The 24,396-nt window shown below is 40.6% G+C and overlaps 2 protein-coding genes, 1 non-coding gene and 1 pseudogene across 14 annotated transcripts in view; all 4 read right to left on the bottom strand.

The window, feature by feature from the left end:
• The window catches only part of SUV39H2 (SUV39H2 histone lysine methyltransferase), a 39,778-nt gene extending 22,693 nt beyond the window's left edge, over positions 1 to 17,085 (bottom strand). For 2 of the 7 annotated variants that reach the window (XM_045588297.1, XM_045588290.1), the window contains exon 1: positions 16,846 to 17,085. In XM_045588297.1, the coding sequence (XP_045444253.1) occupies positions 16,846 to 17,061 (216 nt within the window). In that variant the 5' untranslated portion in view covers positions 17,062 to 17,085. Of the gene's footprint in view, positions 1 to 14,012; positions 14,159 to 16,845 lie in introns of all 7 variants that reach the window. The other 5 variants (XM_036460491.2, XM_036460505.2, XM_036460514.2 and 2 more) reach the window with 4 other exon arrangements.
• A 1,820-nt stretch (positions 17,086 to 18,905) lies between these two features.
• Positions 18,906 to 21,414, bottom strand: LOC118719545 (annotated as a pseudogene).
• A 1,267-nt stretch (positions 21,415 to 22,681) lies between these two features.
• Positions 22,682 to 24,396, bottom strand: part of HSPA14 (heat shock protein family A (Hsp70) member 14) — a 36,643-nt gene continuing 34,928 nt past the window's right edge. For all 6 annotated transcript variants that reach the window (XR_004991943.1, XM_036460456.1, XM_045588235.1 and 3 more), the window contains 2 exons: positions 24,247 to 24,317; positions 22,682 to 22,898 (listed from right to left, as the gene is read on the bottom strand). Coding sequence is in view for 5 of the 6 variants with exons in the window: in XM_036460456.1 (XP_036316349.1) it covers positions 22,820 to 22,898; positions 24,247 to 24,317 (150 nt within the window). In the remaining variant the exon portion in view is untranslated. The remainder of the gene's footprint in view (positions 22,899 to 24,246; positions 24,318 to 24,396) is intronic.
• LOC118710875 lies at positions 24,039 to 24,203 on the bottom strand. The gene has a single exon (XR_004985579.1). It is a non-coding gene; the product is annotated as a U1 spliceosomal RNA (small nuclear RNA).

Here is a 24,396-nt window from a genome sequence, read left to right as displayed (position 1 = left end):
ATAGATCTTGTAATAACATCTGCCACAGCACTTTCTGTACTATATTGCAATGGATGACTTGTCAATCTTTCACTAGGCTATGAGTTCCTTAAGCTGATGAACAGTTTCTTATTAATGTTTACTTTCCCATTGCCTAATGTAGCACCTGACACACAGAAGAAAATCAAATGTTTATTGAGTAAGATTATAGATAGAAGAAACAGAAAATATTAGCCAATAGACTGCAACTATAATATAAGCATGAAGCGATGGCCTACACTAATAGTGTTGTGAAGACTAGAAAAATCACTGAAGCAAAACCAATTTATTAACCATGAACCAAAATACCCATTATGTGCTAGAGACTATAGTAAGACATAGTTCTTGTCCTTAAATGGTTGATAATTTAGCAGAAAAGTTATGAAACAAAGCTATAAAATGTGATAAGTTCTAGAAAAATTACAAGAACAGTACTTTAGAAGTCCTTATCATAAAGCAATTAATTTTACTGGAGATGTGAAAGGGAAGAAGGCTCTACAAAAGGTAGTAACCTTTTAGCTGAACCTTGCAGATCAAGTAGAATTTTGCCAAAGAAGGAAGGGAAACAACAGTATTCCAAAGAGGGAACTGGATGAGAAATGCAAAAGTGCATACACAAAGGTGCATGATGTGTTCAAGGAATTAGAATATAAGCTATCCTGTTTTAAGCTATGTTCCCAATATTTGAAGAGTGCAAAACTTATATTGGGTGGTCAGTAAATCTTAGCTTTATGAGAGAATTTACAAGTATTTCAATGTGCATAGAAAGGGGGATATGCGATAAGACATGAAGCTGGCCAAATGATAAAGAACCTCAGTCTAAAGGGGCTCAGCTTAAAGTGGTAGGCAACAGGGAGTCACTTAAAAGGCCATAATGTAACCAGAGTTGTGTTTCAGAAACAACTGTAATGAAACAGTGTCCTTTATGAGCTAAGTGTGAAAACATAAGAAAAGGACAGGGTCATAAGATCTTTCACCTTCCCTGAAAATGATACACATACACACAGTGAGAGAAAGAGAGAGCAAGCGAGCGCAAGAGCGTTTTAGATTAAATAATTTGAACTGTTAGTCAAGATGATAGAGTAGGTTAATGCTGTGCTTGTTTCCTCCCATGATCGCATCAAAATTACAACTAGTTTATAAGACAACCATCAATGAGAAGCAACTGAAGACTAGCTGAATACAAAGACTATAACTAAGAATATAAACCAGCAGCCACAAGAATGGTAAGAGGGACAAAGATGCAGCACAAGCTGTTCCCACACCCACAGTGTAGCAATGAAGAATCTGGAGAGCTGGCCTGGTGTGGCTCTGACCTGTGAACCAAGAGGTCACTGGTTTGATTCCTGGTAAGGGCACATGCCCAGGTTGCGGGCTTGATCTCCAGGAGGGGAGTGCAGGAGGCAGCTGATCAATGTTTATCTCTCACTGTTGTTTCTACCTTTCTATTCCTTTCTTTGTCTCTCTCTCAAATGAAAAAGAAAGTAACATAATAAATTGGGATAAATATTTTGGCCACAGAGGTATCTGTGAGGGAGGAGCAAGGGATACCAGCTCCAGAGCGGGTTCACCATAGCCGGGGCACCAGTGCCTGGAAGTGAAGTCCCCATAACATCTGACGGTGAAAACAAGCAGAGACTGCATCTGAGTGAGATGGACTGCTGCAGGAGACAGAGGTGTTCCTCTTGAGGAAGAAGGCCTACCCCTGCTTTTTAGGGGTTTGTGGACAGACTCACTTACAGACTTTCTAACTGGCTCTAGTGCAGGAATGGTAACTCACACAGTGCCAGGAACATACATGGAGGAACTGAATTGGCCAGCTTCACAGCAAGGGCTGCAAGAGAGCGGTTGGAACTACTCTCTCTGGAGATGGAAGTGCTGGTGGGTACTACTGCTCCACTGTTGAGTCTTCCCCCCACTCCCCACCCAGGTGGCAGGTGCAGGTGGGTGCCAATTCTGAGCTCTCCATTATCACTGTTTACCCTGCCCTGGTGATTCCCTGAGATCTCATCCCACCCAAGCACCGGGCTGAGCCACTTCAGTGGCTTTTCCACACAAGTGGCCTGCCTTGGCTCATGTTGCACTTTTGTAATATCTATCAAAGGTCCACAAACCCCAACAAGCAGGGGCAGGCTTGACAGGACCCATACGTCTTGCTAAGTGGCCCCAAGTCTGGCACAAGAAGCAACCAGTCTCAACTTGCACTGCCACTCCCATCAGGTGACCCAAAGCCTGGCATAAGCTGCAGCCAAGGTTGGCCTGGAATGTAGCTTAAAATAAGCAGCCACACACCCGGCACAAGAGGTGGCTGGCCTCAGCTCAAATTGTAGGACCAACGAGTCCCAAGTCCAGCATTAGTGGCAGCTCACTTCAATTCACAGACCCCAAGCCCACAACACATCATTCCCAGGTGGCCCCAAGGTGGGTTCAAACAGAAGCTGGATGTGACCTGCAACGGAGCCCCTCCCAAGAACCAACAACACACCTGGTGGCTAGCTTCAGACCACACTAGAGCACCACCCAATCAGCTCCTGAAATGAAAAACTGGAAGGGCAGACTCAGCTGGCACCAGATCCCACTAAAGCAACTCCCACTCTGTGGGGTCAGTTCCCTCACAACAGCTTTTCTGCAGCAGGCATGCCAGCCCTCACATCTAGCCAGGCTTAGGGTCAATCCTATCCATTAACATGCCAACAGCAATCAACGCTCAGCTACAATAAGAGGGCAAACACAACTAGGGACATGTCTGAAGTACTAGGCTCAGGTGAACAAGTAGACTGCTCCACTGGGCCTCACAGGACACCTACTACATAAGGCCACCTTGCCAAGACTAGGAGACACAGCAGATCTACTTAATACAAAATAAACACAGGGAGTTAGCCAAAATAAGGAGAAGAAGAAACATGTCCCAAATGAAAGAACAGGACAATACTACAAAAAAAGAACTCACCAAAATGGAGATGAACAAACTACCAGATACAGAGTTCAAAATGCTAATTATAAGGATACTCAATAACTTAGGAGAAGAACAGATGAGCTCAGTGAGAACCACATTGGAGATAGAAACCATAAGAAAGAATCAATCAGAAATGAAGACTGATTCAGTTACAATACTGTAACTGAAATAAAAAATACATTAAAGGGAATCAACAGGTTAGATGAATAAGAGAATCAAAGCAGTGAACAAAACACACAGTTAATATAGCAAAAAAATATGTGGGTAGTTGACTTCTGGGACAACATAAAGCACACCAACATTTGAACATATGGCTATTAAAAGGACAAATGAGAGCAAGGATTTGAGAACCTAATGTAAAGAAATGTAACCTTCAGTAAAGAAATGACTGAAAACTTCCCTAATATGGTGAAGAATTCAGACATACAAGTCCAATAAGCACATAGTCCCAAGCAAGATGAACTCAAAGAGGCCCATACAAAAACATATCGTAATTAAAATACCAAAGGTTAAAGACAAAGAGAGAATCTTAAAAGTAGCTAGAGAAAAGCAGTTAAGTGCAAAGGGGCTCCCATCAGAATACCAACTGATTTTCAACAGAAACTTTGCAGGCCAGTCGGGAGATGTATAAAATATTCGAAGTAATGAAAAGTAAAGATCTACAATCCAGATTACTCTCCCTAGCAATGCTATCGTTTAGAATTAAAGCAGTGATAGTCTCCTAGACAAAAAAAAAGCTAAATGAGTTTATTAGCACTAAATTACAAGAAATATTAAAGGACTACTTGCAGTAGAAAAGAGAATATAAAAAGTATGAATATGCCCTGGCCAGGTGGCTCAGTTGGTTGGGTGTTGCCCCAGGCTCCAAAGGGTTGCTGGTTAAATTCCCATTTAGGGCATATGCCTGGGTTCCAGGCTCGATCCACACTGGGAGGGGGAGGGGGACATGCAGGAGGCAGTAGGTATATGTGTCACTTTCACATGAATGTTTCTCTCTCTCTCCTCTCTAAAAATCAATGTAAAAGTTTTTACAGTAATGACTCAATAAATTATAAGACTGCCTAGCCAGTTTGTCTCAATGGTTGAGCGTCAACTTATGAACCAGGAGGTTATGACTTGCTTTTGGTCAGGGCACATGCCTGGGTTGTAGGCTCGATCCCCAGTAGGGAGCGTGCAAGAGGCAAATGACCAATGATTCTCTCATTATTGATGTTTCTCTCTCTCCCTTCCTCTCTGAAATCAATAAAAAATATATTTTTTAAAAATTATGAAACTAGTACAAAGATTAAAAGGGGGGAAATCATGTGTAATTACTACAATAAATTAAAGAATACACATATACACAAAAGAACTTAAAAAAAACAGACCCAGAGAAAGAGAACCAGCAATCAGACTCTCAAACCTCAGAGGGAAAATAAGGGGGGTTGGGGGTAAGGGGAAGAGATCAACCAAAGGACTTGTGTGCATACATATGGGCCTAGCCAGTGGCCATGGACAACGGGGGGGGGGGGGGGGGGGGGGGCGGGGGGATGGCGAGGGGCATATCTAGGGAGGGGTTTGGGATGGGAATGTGAGATCATAATCAATCAAAAAAATGACAGAAACTTAAACATGGAGGATGTGAGTAAAAATTGTAGTGTTTTCAGAATATGTTTGAACTTAAATGACGATCAAGTTAATCAAGTTAAAACAAACTGCTATACACTTAATTTGGTATAGATGAAGCATATGGTGACCACAAACCAAAAATTTACAAGAGGAACAAGAAATAAAGAGAAAGGAAGCCAAACACAGCATTATAAAAAGGTATCAACAAACAAAAGAAGAGAGCAAGAGAATAACAAAGAAAAAGAAAACTATAAAAGTAAACAGAAAATAATAAAATGACAATAAGTAAATACTTATCAATAATTAATTAAAATATAAAAGGCTTAAATACTCCACTCAAAAGACAGAGGCTGCCCTAGCCAATTTGGTTCAGTGGTTCGAGCGTCTGCCTGCGGACTGAAGGGTCCTGGGTTTGATCCTGCTCAAGGGCATACACCTCAGTTGTAGGCTCAATCTCCGGTGTGAGGTGTGCAGGAGGCAGCCAATCGATGATGTTCCTCTCTAATCAATGTTTCTATCTCTCTATCCCTGTCTCCCTCACTCTCTTTCTAAAAAAAACAAATAAAAACATTAAAAAAAAGACATAGGCTGATTGAATAAATTAAAAAAAAAATAGATCCAGACATATACTGCCTATGAGAGACCTACTTCAGATTAAAATATTACAAACAGCCCTAGCTGTTTTGGCTTAGTGGAAAGAGTGTCAGCCTGCGAATGAAAGGGTCCCAGCTTCAAAGGCATGTACTTGGTTACAGGCTCCTCCACGGCCCAGGTCCTGAATGGGGCTCATGCAGGAGGCAACCATTCGATGTGTTTCTCTCACATCGATATTTCTGTCTTTCCTTCTCTCTTCTACTCTCCTCAAAAATCAATGGGAAAATATCCTCAGGTAAGGAAAAAAAAAAAAAAATTACCTGAAAGTAAAAGGTTGAAAAAATATGTCACGCAAACTGAAATGGAAAAAAAAAAAAAAAAAAAAAAAAAAAAAAAAAAAAAAAAAAAAAAAAAAAAAAAAGCTGGGACAGCAATACTTAGATCAGACAAAACAGAATTTAAAACAAGGGACATAACAACCAATAAGGAAGGGTATTTTATAATGATAAAGGGATCAGTCCAAAAAGAGAATATAATGCTTGCAAACATCTATGCACACAATATAGGAGCATCTAACCATAGAAAACAAATATTGACAGGTATAAGGAAGAGATCAACAGTACTAAAATTGGAGTTAGAAAATGAATAAGAAAACAGTACACTTGAATGACATATTAGACCAGATGGATATAAATTATAATAATATTAGAGCATACCACTCCAATGAGCAGAATATATTCTTTTCTTTTTAAAATATGTTTTAATCGATTTTAGAGAAAGGGGAAGGAACAGGGATATAGAGATAGAAACAGCGATGAATAGAAACACTGGTCAGCTGCCTCCTAGACACCCTCTACTGGGGAACAAGCCTACAACCCAGGCATTGAACTGGTTACCTCTTGGTTCTTCGGTTGATGCTCATTATTTTTAAGGGCACAGGAATGAGCACATGCTAGGCTACAAAACAACTCTCAATCAATTAAAAAGGATCAAACTCATATACAATATATCACTTATCTTCTCAAATCCAATGGTATACTAGAAATTAATTCTAAGAACACTGAAAAACATAAACACTTGGAGGCTAAACAACACACTACCAAACAATGTATGGGTTAACAATGAGGTTAAGGGAGAAATCAAAATATATTTTGAGTCAAATGGAAACAAATACACAATGACCCCAAATCTATGGAACACAGCCAAAGTAGTTTTAAGAGGGAAACTTATAGCAATATAGGCTTACCTCAGGAAACAAGAAAAACCTCAAATAAACAATTTAACCTTACCTCTAAAGGACCAGAAGAAGGACAAACAAAGCCCAAATTGAATAGAAGGAGAGAAATAATAAAGATTAGAGGGGAAATTATTAACAGAGTAAAAAAATACAGAATATCAATAAGACCAAGAGCTGGTTCTTTGAAGAGATAAACAAAACTGTTAAAAATTTAACCTAACTCATGAAGAAAAAAAAGGACTCAAATAAAACCAGGAAAGAAAGAGAAGTACCAACTGATACCACAGAAATACAAAATATTTTAAGAAAATACTACCAACAAGTATATGCCAACAAACTGGATAAATGAATAGATAAATTCCTAGAAAAATAGGATCTTCCACCTTAGCTGGGTGGCTAAGTTGGTTGGAGCATCATCCCATACACCAAAAAGTTTACAGATTTGATTCCTAGTTGGGGGTGTGTACAAGACACAACCAATCAATGTTTCTCTCCTTAATGACTCTCTCTCTCTTCTCCTTCCCTCCTTCCCTCTCTAAAGTCAATTTACATCCATTCTCAGGTGAGGATTAAAAAAACACACAATAAAACATATAATCTTCCAAGGCTGAATCAGGAAGAAAATTTGAACAGACTGATAACTACAAATGAAATCCAATCAGTAAGAAAAAATTCCCAACGAAGTCCTGAACAAGATGGCTTGCCAAGTGAATTTCATCAAACATTCTAAGATTCAATACCTATCCTTCGCAGACTATTACAAAAAATTGAAGAGGAGGGAAAGCTCCCTAAAACATTATACCAGGCCAGTATTATCCTGATAACAAAACCAAACTAAGATATTACAAAAAAAGAAAAGTATAGGCCAATATCTCGGTTGAACATAGATGCAAAAAAATTCCTCAATAAAAAATTAGCACACTAAATTGAGCAATAATTTAAAAAATTAATATACTATGATCAAGTGGGATTTATTCCCAGAATGCAAGTCTGCTTCAATATCTACAAATCAAAGTGATACATGACATAAAAAAATGAAGTACAAAAATCATATGATCATATAAATAGATGCAGAAAAAGCATTTGACAAAATACATTATCCAATGATGATAAAAACTCAGCAAAGTGAAGATAGATGGAACACACTCAACCAAATAAAGGCCATATTTGACAACTACAGCTAACATCACCTCAATGGTAAAGAGGAGAAAGCTTTTCTTTAAGATCAGGAACAAGACAAGCCCTGGCTGGTGTCGCTCAGTTGATTTGCCATCATACTGTGCACCACAAAGTTGCTGTTTCCATTCTCAGTCAAGGGCACATGCCCAGGGTGCGGGCTTGATTCTTGGTAAGAGGTGTGCAGGAGGCAGCCTATCAATATTGTACTCTAATAGTGATGCTTTTCTGTCTCTCAAAATCAATAAACTATTCTTTAAAAAAAATAAATAAATAAATAAAGAACAAGCCAAGATTGTCCAGTTAGCATACCATTGGAGCACAGCAATTGGACAAGAAATAGATGCACCTGAATTGAAAAGTAAAAATTAAACTGTATTAGATTGTTTGAGATTTTTTTTGTTTCTTGAGGATTTTGCATCCACGTTCAAGAGGGATACTGGCCTATACTTTTCTCTTTTAAACATGTTTTTTTCTGGCCCAGCCAGAGTGGCTGTTGTTGAGCGTTGATCTATGAACCAGGAGGTCATGGTTTGATTCCTGGTTAGGGGACATGCCCAGGTTGCAGGGTCGATCCCCAGTCAGGGACGTGCAGGAGGCAGCCAATCAATGACTCTCTCTCTTATTTTATTTTATTTTATTTTATTTTTATAAGGTCAGCTATAGTAGGACAGAGCATGTCGTGGGGAATGCTCAGAATATAGTTTGGAAATGTATGATAGGGTTAGATACTGAAGTATTTTGTAAGCCAGTCCATGGTCTCTCTCACCATTGATGTTTCTCTCTCTCCCTCTTCCTTCCTCTCTGAAATCAATAAAAATATACTGGAAAAAAATTTCTTTGTCTGATTTTGCTATTAGGGTAATACATAAAATGAGATAGGGAGAGTTCCCTTCCTTTCAATTTGTGAAAGTTTGAGGAGAATATGTATTAAATTTTCTTTGAATGTTTGATAAAATTCACTTATATGGCATTATTTGCAGATGACATACTACTTAAAAAAGCCATAAAGAATCCACCAAAAACCCATAAGAACTAATAAATGATTCAATAAAAGAGCATAGTAAAAAAAATTAAAAATTGGTGTATTTTAAAAAAACATTTTATTGATATTTTACAGAGAGGGATAGAGAGTTAGAAACATCGATGAGAGACAATCATCGATCAGCTGCCTCCTGCACACCCCCTACTGGGGATGTGCCCGCAGCCAAGGTACATGCCCTTGACTAGAATCGAACTGGGGACCTTTCAGTCCGCAGACCGATGCTCTATCCACTGCGCCAAACCGGTATCGGCAATTTGGTGTATCTTTGTATACCAATAATGAACTACTGGAAGAGAAATTAAGAAAATAAACCAATTTACAATTGCATCGAAAATAATAAAATACCTAGGAGTAATTTAACCAAGGAGATAAAAGATCTATACTTGGAAAATTGTAAGGCACTAGAAACTGAAGAAAATACAATAAATGGAAGGATATATGGTGCTCATATACAGAAATATTATCATTGTTAAAATGTCCATACTACCCAAAACAATTTACATATTCAATGCAATCCTGATCAAAATACCAATGGCATTTTTCACAGAACTAGAACAAATAATCTTAAAGTTTATTTGGAACCAGAAAAGACCCTAAATATCCAAAGCTATCTTGAAAAAACAGAAATACTAAAGTTGGAGGTATCACACTACCTGATATCAAACTATACTATAAGGCTACTATAATAATAAAAAAATAACATAGTATGGACATAAAAAGACAGAAAAATCAAGGGAACAGAATAGAGACCCAAGAAAAGAACCCATGCCTATATGGTCAATTAATCTGTTACAAAGGAGGCAAGAATATACAATGGGGAAAGACAGTCTCTTCAATAAATGATATTGGGAAAACGTGACAGATACATGCAAAAGAATGAAATTGGACCATTTTCATAAACCACCTACAAGGTGTATTAAAGACTTAAATGTAAGACTTGGGACCATAAACTTGCAGTAAACCCTTTGACGTTGCTCTTAGTGATATTCCTTTGGATATGTCTCCTCAGGCAAAGAGAACAAAAGAAAAAATAAAGAAATAGGACTACATCAAACTAAGCAGGTTCTGCGTGAAGGGAACCATCAACAAAATGAAAAGGTAATCTATTGAATGGAAGAAAATATTTGCTAATGATACATCCAATAAGGGGTTAATATCCAAAATTCATAAGGAACTCATACAACACACACACACACACACACACATCCTATCTAATAAAAGAGTAATATGCAAATTTACTGTACCTCAGCTACACCACAAGCCACGCCCACCAGCCAATCAGGAGTGAATATTCAAATAAACCCAACCAAGATGTCTGCATCCATAGAGAGCAGGGGGAAGGTTTGGGTTTCCCTGGCAATGGAGGATGCCAAGTTTTCCGCCTGCCCTTGCCGGCCTAGGCCTCCACTCTAGGCTACAAAATTTCAATGATAGAAGATAAATAAATCCAAACAGAAGTGGTGGCAGCCACAGAGCTGGAAAGAGCAGGAGGCTAGGGTTACCCCCAGCGATGGAGGAAGCCAAGCTTCAGAAGCCCTGGCTTGCCTTGGCCTGTGCATAAGGCTACAAAGTTTCAATTATAGAAGATACATAAACCCCAACAGGAATAGCTGCCTCCATGGAGCAAGCAGGAGGCTTGGCTCCACTCCAGGCTACAAAGTTTCAATTGTAGGAGATAAATAAACCCCAGATACCAGGGCCTCTGCTTGGATCGCCAGGGGACGTGGCCAGCCTGCAAACCACCACAGGTCCCTTGCCCAGACTGCCCCACACCCCAATGGAATCCCACCCTGATCTGGGACACCCTTCAAGGCATACCAGCTGGCCCCCACCTGTGCAGCAGGCCTCTATCCTATCTAATAAAAGAGCAATATGCAAACTGACCATCACTCCAACACACAAGATGGCTACCCCCATGTGGTCAAAAATCCTGCCCCCCGGTGGACACAAGATGGCCAGCACAAGATGGCCAGCAGGGAGGGCAGTTGGGAGGGACCAGGCCTGCAAGGGAGGGCAGTTGTGGATGATCAAACCTGCAGGGGAGGGCAGCTAGGGGTAACCAGGTTGACAGAGGAGGGAAGTTGGGGGTGACCAGGCCAGCAGGGAAGGATAATTCGGGGGGGACTCAGGCCTGCAGTGGAGAGCAGTTGGGGGGACCAGGTTTGCAGGGGCGGGCAGTTAGGGGTGACCAGGCCTGCAGGGGAGCGCAGGTAGGGGTGACCAGGCCTGCTAGGGAGGGAAGTTAGGGGCAAACAGGCTGGCAGGGGAGTGGTTAGGGGATGATCAGGCTGGCAGGCAGAAGCAGTTAGGAGTAATCAGGAAGGCAGGGAACCAAGTAGTTGGGAGCCAGCAGTTCTGGATTGTGAGAGGGATGTCTGACTGCCCAAGGGTTCCCAGATTAGAGAGAGTGCAGGCTGGGCTGAGGAACACCCCCTCACCCCTCTGTGCATGAATTTTGTGCACCAGGCCTCTAGTCTGATTAATAAATGGACAGCAGACCTGAATAGACATATCTCCAAAAGGACAATATGAAAGATGCTCAACATCATTAATCATTAGGGAAATGAAAATTAAAATCACAATGAGCTATCACCTCACACTTGTCAGAATGGCTATCATTAATAAATCTACAAATAACAAGTGTTGGTGAGGATGTGGAGAAAGGGAACCCTCATGCATTGCTAGTGGGATTGTAAATTGGTACAACCACTATGGAAAACAATATGGAGGTTCCTCAAAAAATTAAAAAAATAGAATTATCACATAGCTCAGCAATTTCACTTTTAGGTATTTAGCTGGAAAAAAAAAAATCCAAAACACTAATTCAAAAAGCTATATATACCCTTGTATATACAAGGAAGCAACCTAAGTGCCCATAAGTAGCAAAATGAATAAAGATGTGGCACATATATACAATGGAATATTACTTAGCCATAAAAAAGAATGAAATGCTGACATTTGCAATGACATGGTTGGACCTAGAGTGTATTATGTTAAGTGAAATAAGTCAGAGAAAGACAATATCAGACAATTTCATTTACATGTGAAATTTAAAAAATAAGCAAAACAAAACAGAAACAAGCTCAAAGATACAAAGAATTGATGGTTGCTAGCCCTAACCAGTGTCGCTCAGTGGGTTGGGCATCATCCTGTGAACCAGAAGGCTGCTAGTCCAATTCCTGGTTAGGGAATATGCCCCAGAGGCTCATGCTCAACCCCTGGCAGGTGGTATGCAGGTGGTATCCTATCGATGTATCTCTCTCACATCTATGTTTCTCTCTCCCTCTCCCTTCTCTCTCTAAAAATCAATTTAAAAAATCTTGAAAAAAAAATGATGTTGCCAGATGTGAGGGAAGTTGGAGAAATGGGTAAAAAGAGGGAAGGGACTAAGATGTGCAAATTGTCAGTTACAAAAACAGTCATAGAGTTAGGTTTATCAAATGAGAGGTGCAAACAAGACATCACAGATTAAGCAAAGTCCTAACGAGGATGGATAACAAAAAGACAAATGGTGATACTTCTAAAACTATGAATAAGCGAAGATACAAATAACTGGTGTGAAGATAATTTAAGAATTCATATTTGAGGGATCCTATTTTTCACTGAGCAAGAAAAGGTGAAGACGAGAGGATGGGATTGTAAGTTGGTGCAGCCACTATGGTAAACAGTATGGTGCTGCTTCTTGAGGAGATCCAGTAACACTAAATTTGGTTTGAATTTCTAAGTTCATTTCAAGTGATGGTGGGGAAATAAGATTCAGGAACAAAATGAATCCCAGGAGAAGCCAATCTGAGATAAAAGTTGGGAAAACTGCTGATAAGAATTCGAAAGGAAGCAAAGAATAGCCCAGCCAGCATTGACCTATGAACTAGAAGGTCAGAGTTTGATTTCCCCATCAGAGAACATGCCTGGATTATGGACTCCATCCTCTGTGGGGCAATAAGGAGACAGCCAATCAATGATTCTCTCTCATCACTAATGTTTCTATCTCTCTCTCCCTTTCCATTCCTCTCTGAAATCAATAAAAATATATTTTTAAAAAGTGAAGGAAAAAAAGCATACCAAGTAAAGTTGAGCAGTATGAGAATAGAAATAAATTTTAGACACGGCTGATATCTTTCTTTTAGCCAATATAGGCTTCTCTCTCTCCTTCCTTCCTCTTTCTTCAAAATCAATAAAAAACATAAAAAGCCCAGCTGGTTTGACTCAGTGGACAGAGCATCAGCCTATGGACTGAAGGGTCCTGGGTTTGATTCCAGTCCAGGGCACATGCCTGGTTGAGGGCTTGGTCCCAATAGGGGGCCTGCAGAAGGCAGCAGATCAATGATTCTCTCTCATCATTGATGTTTCTATGTCTCTTTCTCCCTCTCTAAAACCAATAAAAACATATTTTAATAAAAAAGAGCAAAAGATTAAATAAAAAGAAATAAGCTTTAATGGAGCAAATATGTGTGATTATATGAAATTCTCAGCTAGATTATTCAGGCCAGAGTTTATAAACTGAAAAGGCAAATGATTGGGCTGCTTTGGGGTTGAAGGTTGTTGTGAAGATCATAACAATGATCATAAAATCCCACTGAGTAAGGAAGACAGTGATACCAAAGAATGGATATTTCAAAGGAAGAACTGCATTTAATTACTAAATCAATATGGAATCTGATGAAGAAAAACAAAGAATTAAACAAGGTTACTGATTATCTGTAAAACTGACAGACTAATGATCAAAACAGAGTTCTTGGAGAGAATAGGCTGTAGGGATGATTACCCAAAAATTTATTGTAAGATTTAGATTGAAAAAGCTTTTTAGAACAATCCTATCATTTTAAAAAGGAATAGTAATAAAGTAAGTCCCAGAGAAGTTAGGTGACTTTGCTGAAGTCTTAAGACACTAAACAGAGACTAGGACTGACTTTAAACTCCATGCCATTTCTACTACACCACAGAACCACACTAATATCGGGAGCTTGACATGTTGGCAGGAAATACAAATGGTGCTGCTTCTTGAGGAGATTCAGTAACACAAAAATATGGTTTGAATTTCTAAGTTCATTTAAGGTGATAGTGGGGAAATATGATTCAGGAACAAAATGAATCCCAGGAGAAGCCAATCTGAGATCAAATATTTGCTCTGGTAACCCACATAGAGAAAATCAAGAGTTGGATGTAGAATGATATAAGCACTTCAAATATTCTAATGCAAGCACACCTATGCTTAAAAATCCTCTCAATGTCATTTGGTAATATTGACAAGACATAAATTATTATGGCTTTAAACATTAAGAAGAGCTTTGCTTACTTAAGGTTCTTTTTATCTTACACAAATATGAAATACTGAAATCTAATTAAGTCTCTTTTAAGGGACTAGATATTTGCCTTACCTTTACTACCTTGTAGTCACACAAGTATTCCACCTCATAATTGTTTAGATTCCTTTTGGTGATTCCAATCGATTTACATGTGAGCTTTTCTTTTCTACATACTTCCTGAAGAGTATCAAGTGAAACTAGGCAAGGCACACACCAAGCTACAATAAGAAAATAGAACTCTTTACTAATGAAATAGCTACTGAATTAAAACAAACAAACAAAAAAAAAACAAAAAAGAAAAAAGAAAAAGGAAAAACTTAAGATTTCTATATCCCAACCCTTCTACTGGCAACTTTATAGGACTAAAAATTCATATGACAAGAAACCATTTTTGTGTCTTCAAGACAAAGGTAAGCATTAAAGAACTATTTTGGTAAATTGGTCTTCTTGGACTTTTTCATGTCCTACTATGTTTAACTGATGTAAAATAATTTCTACTGAGCCACCTGAACAAAATATTTCATGTCTGTAAGCTTTCTTAAGATTACATACAGATGCAAAGGTCAAAAGGGGTAAGGTTTTTTACTCTTCCATTATAGTCTACATAGAATTATTGTTTTAATAAAATGTAAACAGCTAGGGCATTCTTATTGTTAGGAATATATAGTAAGATAATCTTATAATTTGTTAAAAAATTTTAAAAGTAACTTCCCCCGCCTTCTGTTGGATAAGAAGTGAAATCTAACTGAAATATAGTTCTCTGTGACATGATCATACATCCTATGTCTTTTTTCCAGTTTGCAATGTTGCATGAAATTTTAACTCCACTTATTTTGCCCTTGCTTCAAAGTTATTATTAAGGGAAATAAACCCGTTATAATAACATAATGGAAGGTATACTGATTTTTGTCATACTCATTTCCTGTATTGTTTTTTAAAGCCAAGAATTACAAAACAGAGTATTCAATTTACATCAGCCATACACCAAGCTTGAAGAAAATCAGACACCACTCAATCAGTCTTACAGTAGCCAATACCTAATTGTGCTGCAGCAAATTTTACCCTAAAATTTCTGCTCCAATATTGCTAGTAAAATAGTAAAATATGCTAACACAAAGTGATGTTTAGACATCTGTAATAAAGTTGGTTTCATAGCTAGTGTTATGGTAAGCACTAGATAAGATCAAAGGCCCTCTGCCCCAGCCTTTACTAGGCCACTTTAGTATATGACTTTAGCGAGATTTTCACTGTTCTGGGTTTCAGATTCATTGAAATAATCCAATGGTTGGAGTATACTGGGGTTCTGAAACAACATCTATAAGTAAACTCAAGCTTTATTTGGTAGCTCTCCAAGGTAGCTGTGATAACTTTTGTGTTTTGAGGTAACTTAGAGAGACCACAGCTGATTTTGCTTTATCCATTTTTCACCATCCACGCACACAGGGACTTCACAGTAAGAAACCCTGAAGCAGGATTTCTATCTCTACCCTACTGTCCCACAAAGGACTCAAATTTTACATCAAGGAAGTGAAAGACATTGTGTGTGTGTGTGTGTGTGTGTGTGTGTAGGAGAAAGATATTTTAAAAAGCAAAAACGGAGGGGGGTGGGAGAAGAGATTGCTTGCTTTGGGATGGTGTGGGGGTAGAAAGTAGCAGAACAGTAAAGAACCCTAAATCCTTTCAATTAAAAAACCTTCAAGCTGTTTTGTGTTAACCTCATTATGCTGGCCCGCCCCTCCGCGGGCCTGGCGCCCACCCGCGCGCAGGCATGCTGACCACATGCAAAAGAGGTCCCTCTAGGATATTATGCTGACCACATGCAAAAGAGGTCCCTCTAGGATATCTACCCCACATGACTTGTCCGCTGTAGATACCATTTTTATCTAGTTGAAGTAAAGGGATTCAAGACATAACCTTCGATGGAAATGCTATTGAGTTTAAAAAAAAAAAAAGCATAAAACACTCCTGTAACAATTTTGATTAATGTAGGAAAAAATTTCATGTGCAAGATTAAACATTTCATTGCCAACACACACACACACACACACACACAAAACAATAACAGCTCAATGAATGGTTCACAGTAATCTCTAGTGGAAGAGAATTTGGCGGACAAAGATTTCATAATCTACGTGGAGAGGACTAGTCCTGGAAGACACCTTTAAATTCTAGAATGCAATGAAAGTTCCAGTCTTTCAAGAGCGCACAAGAACACACACACGCGTTCAGTACCTAATTCTTCAGCGTCCATGCAAACACCACAAGCTCCGGGTGGATATAGGAGGGATTCCAGGCGGGAGGACACATCCTCAAACACCCCCTGACTGCAATCACCTCCGACGGGAATTTAACCTCCCAGGGAGGCCGAACTGGGATGTATCCTCCTCGCTCACTGCCTTTAGGAACGGTCACAATCCTGCCCCAATTTCTCTGTCCCCGGACACCGAGGTCACACTCACACCTCCGGGCCCTCCCACTTCCCAGTGAAAAGTCAGCCCGGACACCAATGTTCCGCTCCACCCACCACAAAGAAGCCCATCCGCACGCGCTCCCACGGGCACCCAGGCCCCTGGGAATGAGCGGGAGCGGCGGGGGCCGCCCCAATGCCTCCGCACGGCCGCCGGGCGGGAGGGGGCGGCCGGCGGCGGGCGCGCAGGCCGGGGCGGAGGGGGGGACTCCGGGGAACAAGCCGGCCGAGGCGCGAGAAGGGTCAGGGGCCAGGGGCCGGGGCAGGGCGAAGCCCGCGGTGCGCATGTGGGCGCCCAGGTGTGGGCAGGGCGGGAGGCGTCACCGGGCTGGGCCGGGCCCGCGCGCCCCCGCACGCTCCCCGGCTCGGGAGGTGGGGTCGGGGGTGGGTTGCCAGCAGAAGGGAGCAGAGTGAGCGGCGCCGCTCTCTAGCCCTCACCTCCTCGCGCCTCGGCCCCGGCCGCCGCCATCTTGAGGAGCTTTCATTCAAACTGGCGCGGTCGGACCGGAGAGCGCCTCGGGCCCGCACCCGCTCCCGCCCGCCTCGCGCGGTAGTTGGGGGCCGGACTGAGGGGCTGGAACCCGCGAGTCGTGCTGACGTCACGGAGGCCGACCCCGGCCACCGGGGCGACCGCGCCTGCGCCCCAGGCCGCATGCCTGCGCGCGGGTGGGCGCCAGGCCCGCGGAGGGGCGGGCCTCATGGGCCGGGCGAGCCCCGTGGGCGGCGGCGGGCGGGCGGGGCTACCTGAGGTTGACAGCCGTCTGCCCCTGCCCGGCTGTTTATCGCCTGGTCCAGGAACACTATCAGGCCTTCCATTCGTCTTATTTGTTACATCGGCACTACATGTAAGGTGACCAGACGTCCCGATTTTTAACAATTTGTCCCGCGTCCCGCGGCGTTTTAAAACAGTCCCGATCTTTCCCAAAATCGGGACTGTTTTAAAACGCCGCGAGACGCGGGACAAATTGTTAGAAATCGGGACTGTCTGGCCAAAAGCGGGACGTCTGGTCACCTTAACTACATGGATACTGTGCAAAAATAAAACTAACGGAACTACTTAGCACGTTCCCTTCCCGTGCCTATTCCTCAGCTACCTGTGCCCACTGGCTATTAAGTTTCTTCCCCTGTTACTCAGATCACAGGCTGTCGAATTGGCTGAACCTTGGAATCCCTTTTGGAGGGGTTTTGCTTTCTGGTCCCACTCACAGAGATTGACTTAATCGATATGGGATGTGACCTGGACATTGGAAAATTTACAGCTCCCTAGGCAATTCTAGTGTGCAGCAGTTTGAAACAACCGTCTAGATCAGTAATTCTCACACTTGAATGCGCATAAGAGTCATCTGGGGGATTTTATCCAATGAGAGATCAGGGCTGGAGAGCTGAGGTTCTGCGTTTTTGATGAGTTCCCATAGTGTGCCTGATGATGCATTTGGGTTGGTGCCACACCTTTGTAGCAAAGCTGCACTGACACCCAGATCCTCTGGGCTTCTACCCCTCCCTACCCAATCCATTCTTTATTTTTTATTTTTTATTGGTTTTAGAGAGGAGAGATAGAAACATCAATCATGAGAAAGAATCATTTATCAGTGCCTCCTGCATGCCCCACAACCTGGGCATGTGCCCTGACTGGGAATCAAACCAATGCCCAACAGGCCCCACATCCATTCTTCACACCAATCATGGTGATTGTTATAAACCAGCAATTTTCAACTTTTTTTTTTTTTTTAAATCTCAAGGCACACATAATTACTAAAACATGACTAAAAAATAGGTGTAATTTTAACTCATTCATACTGGAGGGCTATTGTGTTGACTGTTGTCATTTAAAAATATATATTTTTATTGATTTCAGAGAGGAAGGGAGAGGGAGAGAAACATCAACGATGAGAATCACTAATGGGCTGCCTCTGGCTCCCCTCTCCCCCGTAATGGGGATGAACCCATGACCGAAATTGAACCCAAGACCCTTCAATCCACAGGCTGAGGCTCTATCCACTGAGCCAAACCAGATAGGGCTGTCATTTTTTAATTTGACAATCTAAGGGAAAAGGGGTCAGTATAAAATAGAAATCTTAGAAGAGTAACCTGCAAAAACTTTGGCAGAAAGCAGTTTGTCATCTACCAAGAATTTTAAAAATACATTTACATAAAAGGTTACAAAAATTTTTCAAAGCATCTGCATAAATTTTAAAATATTTTAAATCAACACAGGACATTAAAGGAATTAATGTTCGTTTCCATTTTGAAATAGTGTCTAGCCATTTAAAAAATGTTTAGGAAGCCTTTAATATCATGGGGCTTAATATGGTAAGCAAAACAAGAAAAACCTGCAAAACATACAGTTTTAAGTACATAAGAAAACTGTATAGGAAGATAAATGTGCTAGTAAATTACCTAGGGAGAATTTTTGTCATTTTTTAATTTGACAAGCTAAGGGAAAAGAGGTCAGTGCTCCTGACTAAACAGTCAGGTATTGCATATTTTATTTTTTTTCAAAAATCTAGTTTATTTCCATATTGTGGACAGATCCAGTCAGTGTGATCAATTTTTCTGCTCATGTAATAATTTATCAAAATAAATTTTCCCACAACTCTTTTTCATCAACTCTGAAAATCCTGGTCTGACAATATACCCAAGTAAAGCTCTTGAAAACATCGTCTTAAAATTTGGAAGAAAGTTTAGCAAGTCTTTCCTGTAATAGTTACAGAAGTATATATGGCTAAAGAGCAATTTATGTTTTAAAAAGTGACTAGTACAACAGTTGAGCATAAAATTAATGTTTTAGTGCACTTTGCTCTAGTTTTAGCCAACATGCTACATTGTCTTTTTGGGGGGTGGGAATGCACAAAGTGGACTTGAGGATTTCCAATGTATGAAGAGATAGGACTCTGCAAGGAAAACAATGTAAGCTGCCTTTTTTCTTAAGAGCCAGACATTTTAAGACAGAAGCTTTGCAAAACATTACACATTTTTTTTATTATTAAATGAGACTATCTCATCTGTTAACCTGTCACATTGCTAGTCAGACAAATGATGCAGTGATGAAGAGAATCAATGCTGCAGTGATGAAGAGAACCAAAGTCCTCAATTCTACAACATCCACATACAAAGAAAGAATGTTCAATACAGCCTGCACAATATTATTGGTTTTCTTAAAATCAAAGTGCCCCCCAAAATTTTCTGATGGGGCATTTTACTGCATAAATGATAGTTCTTCATTTTATACTCCACCCCAACTGCATGAGTATGTGCCAAACTAAACCTCTGAGGCTGCCAGGACCCTTACATTGTCTTCGTCGTTGTCCCTGGATGTATTGCTGCTGCTGCTCATCTCTATGTCATCATTCTCAATCATGGGGTAAAAAGTGCTGTTTTTCCAGGATCCAATCTTGAAGTCACAAATCAGGTCATTTTTCCACCAGGTCATTCTTCTGCAACTGTTCCCTAACAACTTAGAATTCTCTCATTTCATCCTCAGTCAAGGGGGCACAGGTTTCATCGTTTTCACTGTTTTCATGCCAGCTGATCTCCTTTAACAATGTGTGTTCTCCTTCAAGTGAACTTGAAAGAACATCTGTTTGTGGGATTGAAGACCAAATGATCTGTTGGGAAATAACCGAAGCATTCTCTTGTGGAATTTCATTTTCATCCAAGTTTTGGTTTATACCTCTAACTTGCTGAGTACTGTTGCTATTATGCAAGTTAAATGAGTCGTCATCCTTCTTGGCTTTCGTTTTTATGCTCCTCTTCCACTCTATCTCTTTTCAATATTTGCAGAAATTCACTCTTCTTATTAGTGTGAATTCATGTCAGTTTGGTTAGAGGCGGCTGGTGATTAAGTTTGTCAACAGTTGAAGAGAAATTTGAGCTATTACACTCTTTCATTGTCATTGCTGGACTAAAATTCTTGACTGTTGATTTAAAAACATTGAAGTTAAAACAACAAGAAAGCCCACCGCATGGGAGAACATATTTGCCAATGTTATCATGGATAAGGGCTTAATCTCCAACATTTACAAGGAACTCATACAACATAACAAAAAGAAGATAACCCAATCAAAAAATGGTCAACAGACCTAAATACTTTTCTAAAGACTGAAGGAAGGCCAAGAGACATATAAAAACACTAGAGTCCTAGTGCACGAAATTTGTGCATGGGGGAGTGGAGGGGTGTCCCTCAGCCCAGCCTGCACCCTCTCCAATCTGGGACCCCTTGAGGGATGTCCGACTGTCTGTTTAGGCCTGATCCCTGTCCAGGACTGCTGGCTCCCAAATGTTCATCTGCCTGCCTTCCTGATTGCCCCTGACCACTTCTGCCTGCCAGCCTGATCATCCCCTAACCACTCCCATGCCTGACTGACTGATGTCTAACTGGTTCCCTGACAGCCTACTTACCCCCAACTTCCCTCCTCTGCCGGCCTGGTCACCCCTAACTGCGCGGTGCCCCCCCCCCCCCCCCGCAGGGTTGATCACCTACCTCCAACTGACCTCCCTTGCTGGCCATTTTGTGGTGTCCATCTTGTGTCCACATGGGGGCAGGATCTTTGACCACATGGGGGGGGGGCAGCAATCTGTGTGTTGGAGTGATGGTCAATCTGCATATTACTTTTATAGTTGGATAGAGGCCTGGTGCACTGGTGGGGGCCAGCTGGTTTGCCCTGAAGGGTGTCCTGGATCAGGGTGGGGGTTCCCTTAGGGTGAGGGGTAGCCTGGGCGAGGGGCCTCTGGTGATTTGCAGGTCAGCCATGCACCCTGGTAACCCAACTGGAGGCCCTAGTATCTGGAATTTATTTACTTTCTACAATTGAAACTTTGTAGCCTGGAGCAGAGCCAAGCCTCCTGCTTGCTCTGTGGCTGGCAGCCATTTCTTTTGGGGTTTGTTTATCTTCTATAATTGAAACTGTGTATCCTTAAGCGGAGGCCTGGGCTGGCCAGGGTGTGCAGAAAGCTTTGCTTCTTCCATTGCCGAGGGCATCCCTAGCCTCCCGCTCTTTCCAGCTCCATGGCTGCCTCTTTCCAGCTCCATGGCTGCCGCCATTTCTGTTTGGATTTGTTTACCTTCTATAATTGAAACTTGGAAGCCTTGAGTGGAGGCTTAGGCCGGCAAGGACAGGTGGAAAGCTTAGCTTCCTCCATTGCCTGGGAAATCCAAGCCTCCCTCCTGCTCTCTGTGGCTGTAGCCATCTTGGTTGGGTTTATTTGCATACTTGCTCTGATTGGCTGGTGGGCGCAGCTAGTGGGCAATGCTTGTGGGTGTAGCGGAGTGATGGTTAATTTGCACATTACTATTTTATTAGGTAGAATGCTCAAAGTTACTAATTATCAGAAAGATGCAAATCAAAATGACAATGCGGTACCATCTCACACCTGTCAGAATGGTTATCAACAACAAAGCAACAAATTACAAGTGCTGATGAGGATGTGAAGAAAAAGGAGCCCTCGTGCCCTGCTGGTGGGAATGCAGACTGGTGCAGCCACTGTGGAGAACAGTATGGAGTTTCCTCAAAAAACTAGAAATGGAACTTCCATTTCACCCAGTGATCCCACTCCTAGGAATATATCCCAAGAAACTAGAAACACGAATCAGAAAGGATATATGCACATCTATGTTTATAGCAGCACAATTCACCATAGCTAAGATTTAGAAACAGCCTAAGTGTCCATGAGCAGATGAGAGGATTAAAAAATTGTGGTACAGCTACACAATGGAATACTATACTATGTTAAAAAAAAAAAAAAAAAAAAAAAAAAAAAAAAAAAAAAAAAAAAGGAATTCTTACCATTTGCAACACCATGGATGGAACTGGAGAGCATTATGCTAAGAGAAATAAGCCAATCAGAGAAAGATAAATATCACATGATCTCACTCATTTGTGGAATATAATGAGCAACCTAAACTGATGAAAACAGATCCAGAGCGAGAGAAGCATCGATCAGACCATCAAACCTCAGAGGGAAGGCAGTGGCGAGTGGGGGTAAGGGGAATAAATCAACCAAAGGACTTGTATGCTTGCATATAAGCCTACCTAATGGACACAGACAACAGTGGGGAGAGGGCATGAGTGGTGGAGGTACAATGGGGGGGATGAGGGGGGGAGATAAGGACACATATGTAAAACCTTAATCAATAAAGAAATTGAAAATTAAAAAAATTCCCAGTAAATTGAGTCAATTCACTCAATTTAATTTTAAACAGCTTCGTAATAGAAAGAGTTCCTTATATTTCCTACTATTGATTCATCTTAAATGAAAAACAAAAAAGGTTGCAACATTTATCAATATATTGTGTTTTAATAGAAACAGATTACACAGTTCATCCAAAAGTATTTCAATATAAACATCACATATGAACAAAACCAAGTAACTGTTGATATTTTAGTTCTAAAAAGTTCATGGTTTTTCTAAAACACTAAGATGCCACCTCAATAGTAATGGCTTCACATTTTCCAGTCTCTTGATCTGTGCATGTCACATGTAAAGATCCATCCCTAAACAAACAAAAATAACATTTCATGAGTTCATTTTTAAAAATGAGATAGTCCTTAAGAAATTAAAAGAAGAGTATGACATAAAGAATAAACAGAACTTCAGTGTCTTTAAATTTAGTATCATATGCTATGATTAGGTAGTTATTAAAAATTTCCTCCTATTGTGCTCATTCTCCCAGGAGCACACCTGTGCCTCTTTGCCTTCGTGCTTTTCTTCCCCCATAGCCTAGCACCTCCTAAACTCAAAGGAATTCCATGAGACCTGCAACCAGGGGAGGAGTAAACAGCGGCAGCTCATTCCGGGGTAACCTCGGACCTGTGTCTAAGGGGCCCCTTTTTCTGACTTCCCAGTGAGCTAAATTAGCCTAGCCTTGGCTCATTTCTTTCCATAGCATTTTTGGAGTGGCAAAGAAGGTTAGTGTGGGCTTTCATGTTGATTCTTCTATGCCAAGCCTTTTCTTGTGTCACTGTCCCAACAAACTCTCAATTAAAAAAAAAAAAATTCCTTTTAGACCACTGACTACCAAAATTACATTTCCTACAAACCTACAATGATAAAATCTTTAAGCTCTAAAGTTTATTCAAGCTCAAGACACATCATGCCATTTTTAAGCCCAGGCCACGGTAAACGTACTCTAATAAATACAATATTCTTTTACGTACGGCTTATGAAATGAATTGTCCCAAATGTTAATTTCAAAATTATTTACTTGCAAGATATAGTGTTAATGGGTGAACTGTTGTTAGGTAACAGTTGGATTGAGTTAGTAATTTATTTTTTAGAGATTTTCTGTAGCAATGTTGAAATAAACTTATCCTTTCAGGACAAATAATGTGAATTATGTAAACCTTGGAAAATTATACTAGTATTTAAAATTAATAAAAAATATATCCCAATTTGCATGAGTCAGTTTTGTGATTGACTACACCCAAAATATTTAGAGTTCATAAAAAATTTAGAATATAAATGACATGAAATATACTTTTTCTTTGTAAAATACAATAATTCTATAGGACAAAAATATAAATCATTAATAAAATACTTACAAGGTTTTACTAAATGATTTTCCCAGAATGACAATGAGTGAAGAATCAATAAATTGACAAAAAGAGGCTAGTCTCAAAGTGAATTTTCTTGTTTAGGGGAGAGTACGAATGCAGTCCCCCACTACCACAAATTAAGCAGTCGAGTTTCCCACATCTGGAGAAATCTCAGGAGTCAGCACATCCGGAGTGCAGTGGATAACCCTCGCCCTGGGAAAACCATCTTTGTGATCATGGTATCTCCCCTGCCGGGTTAAGTATCAAAGCGAATTTTCTTAACATCAGAAATAATTTAATTTTGTACCTTTTCATAGTTAGAACAGCTAAGATGTCATGTAATCCATTTTCTTTTTTATTTAAATCCTGGAGTATAACCTGTTTATGCAAAAATAACACAAAGATGATTCTGTATTTTGACATATTAATAAACAGATGCATCAGTTAATTCAATGGA

Source organism: Pipistrellus kuhlii, unplaced genomic scaffold (assembly GCF_014108245.1).
Source record: "Pipistrellus kuhlii isolate mPipKuh1 unplaced genomic scaffold, mPipKuh1.p scaffold_m20_p_1, whole genome shotgun sequence".
Classification (NCBI taxonomy): domain Eukaryota; kingdom Metazoa; phylum Chordata; class Mammalia; order Chiroptera; family Vespertilionidae; genus Pipistrellus; species Pipistrellus kuhlii.
Note: the sequence above shows the minus strand (reverse complement) of the source record. Positions and strands in the feature narration are given on the sequence as shown.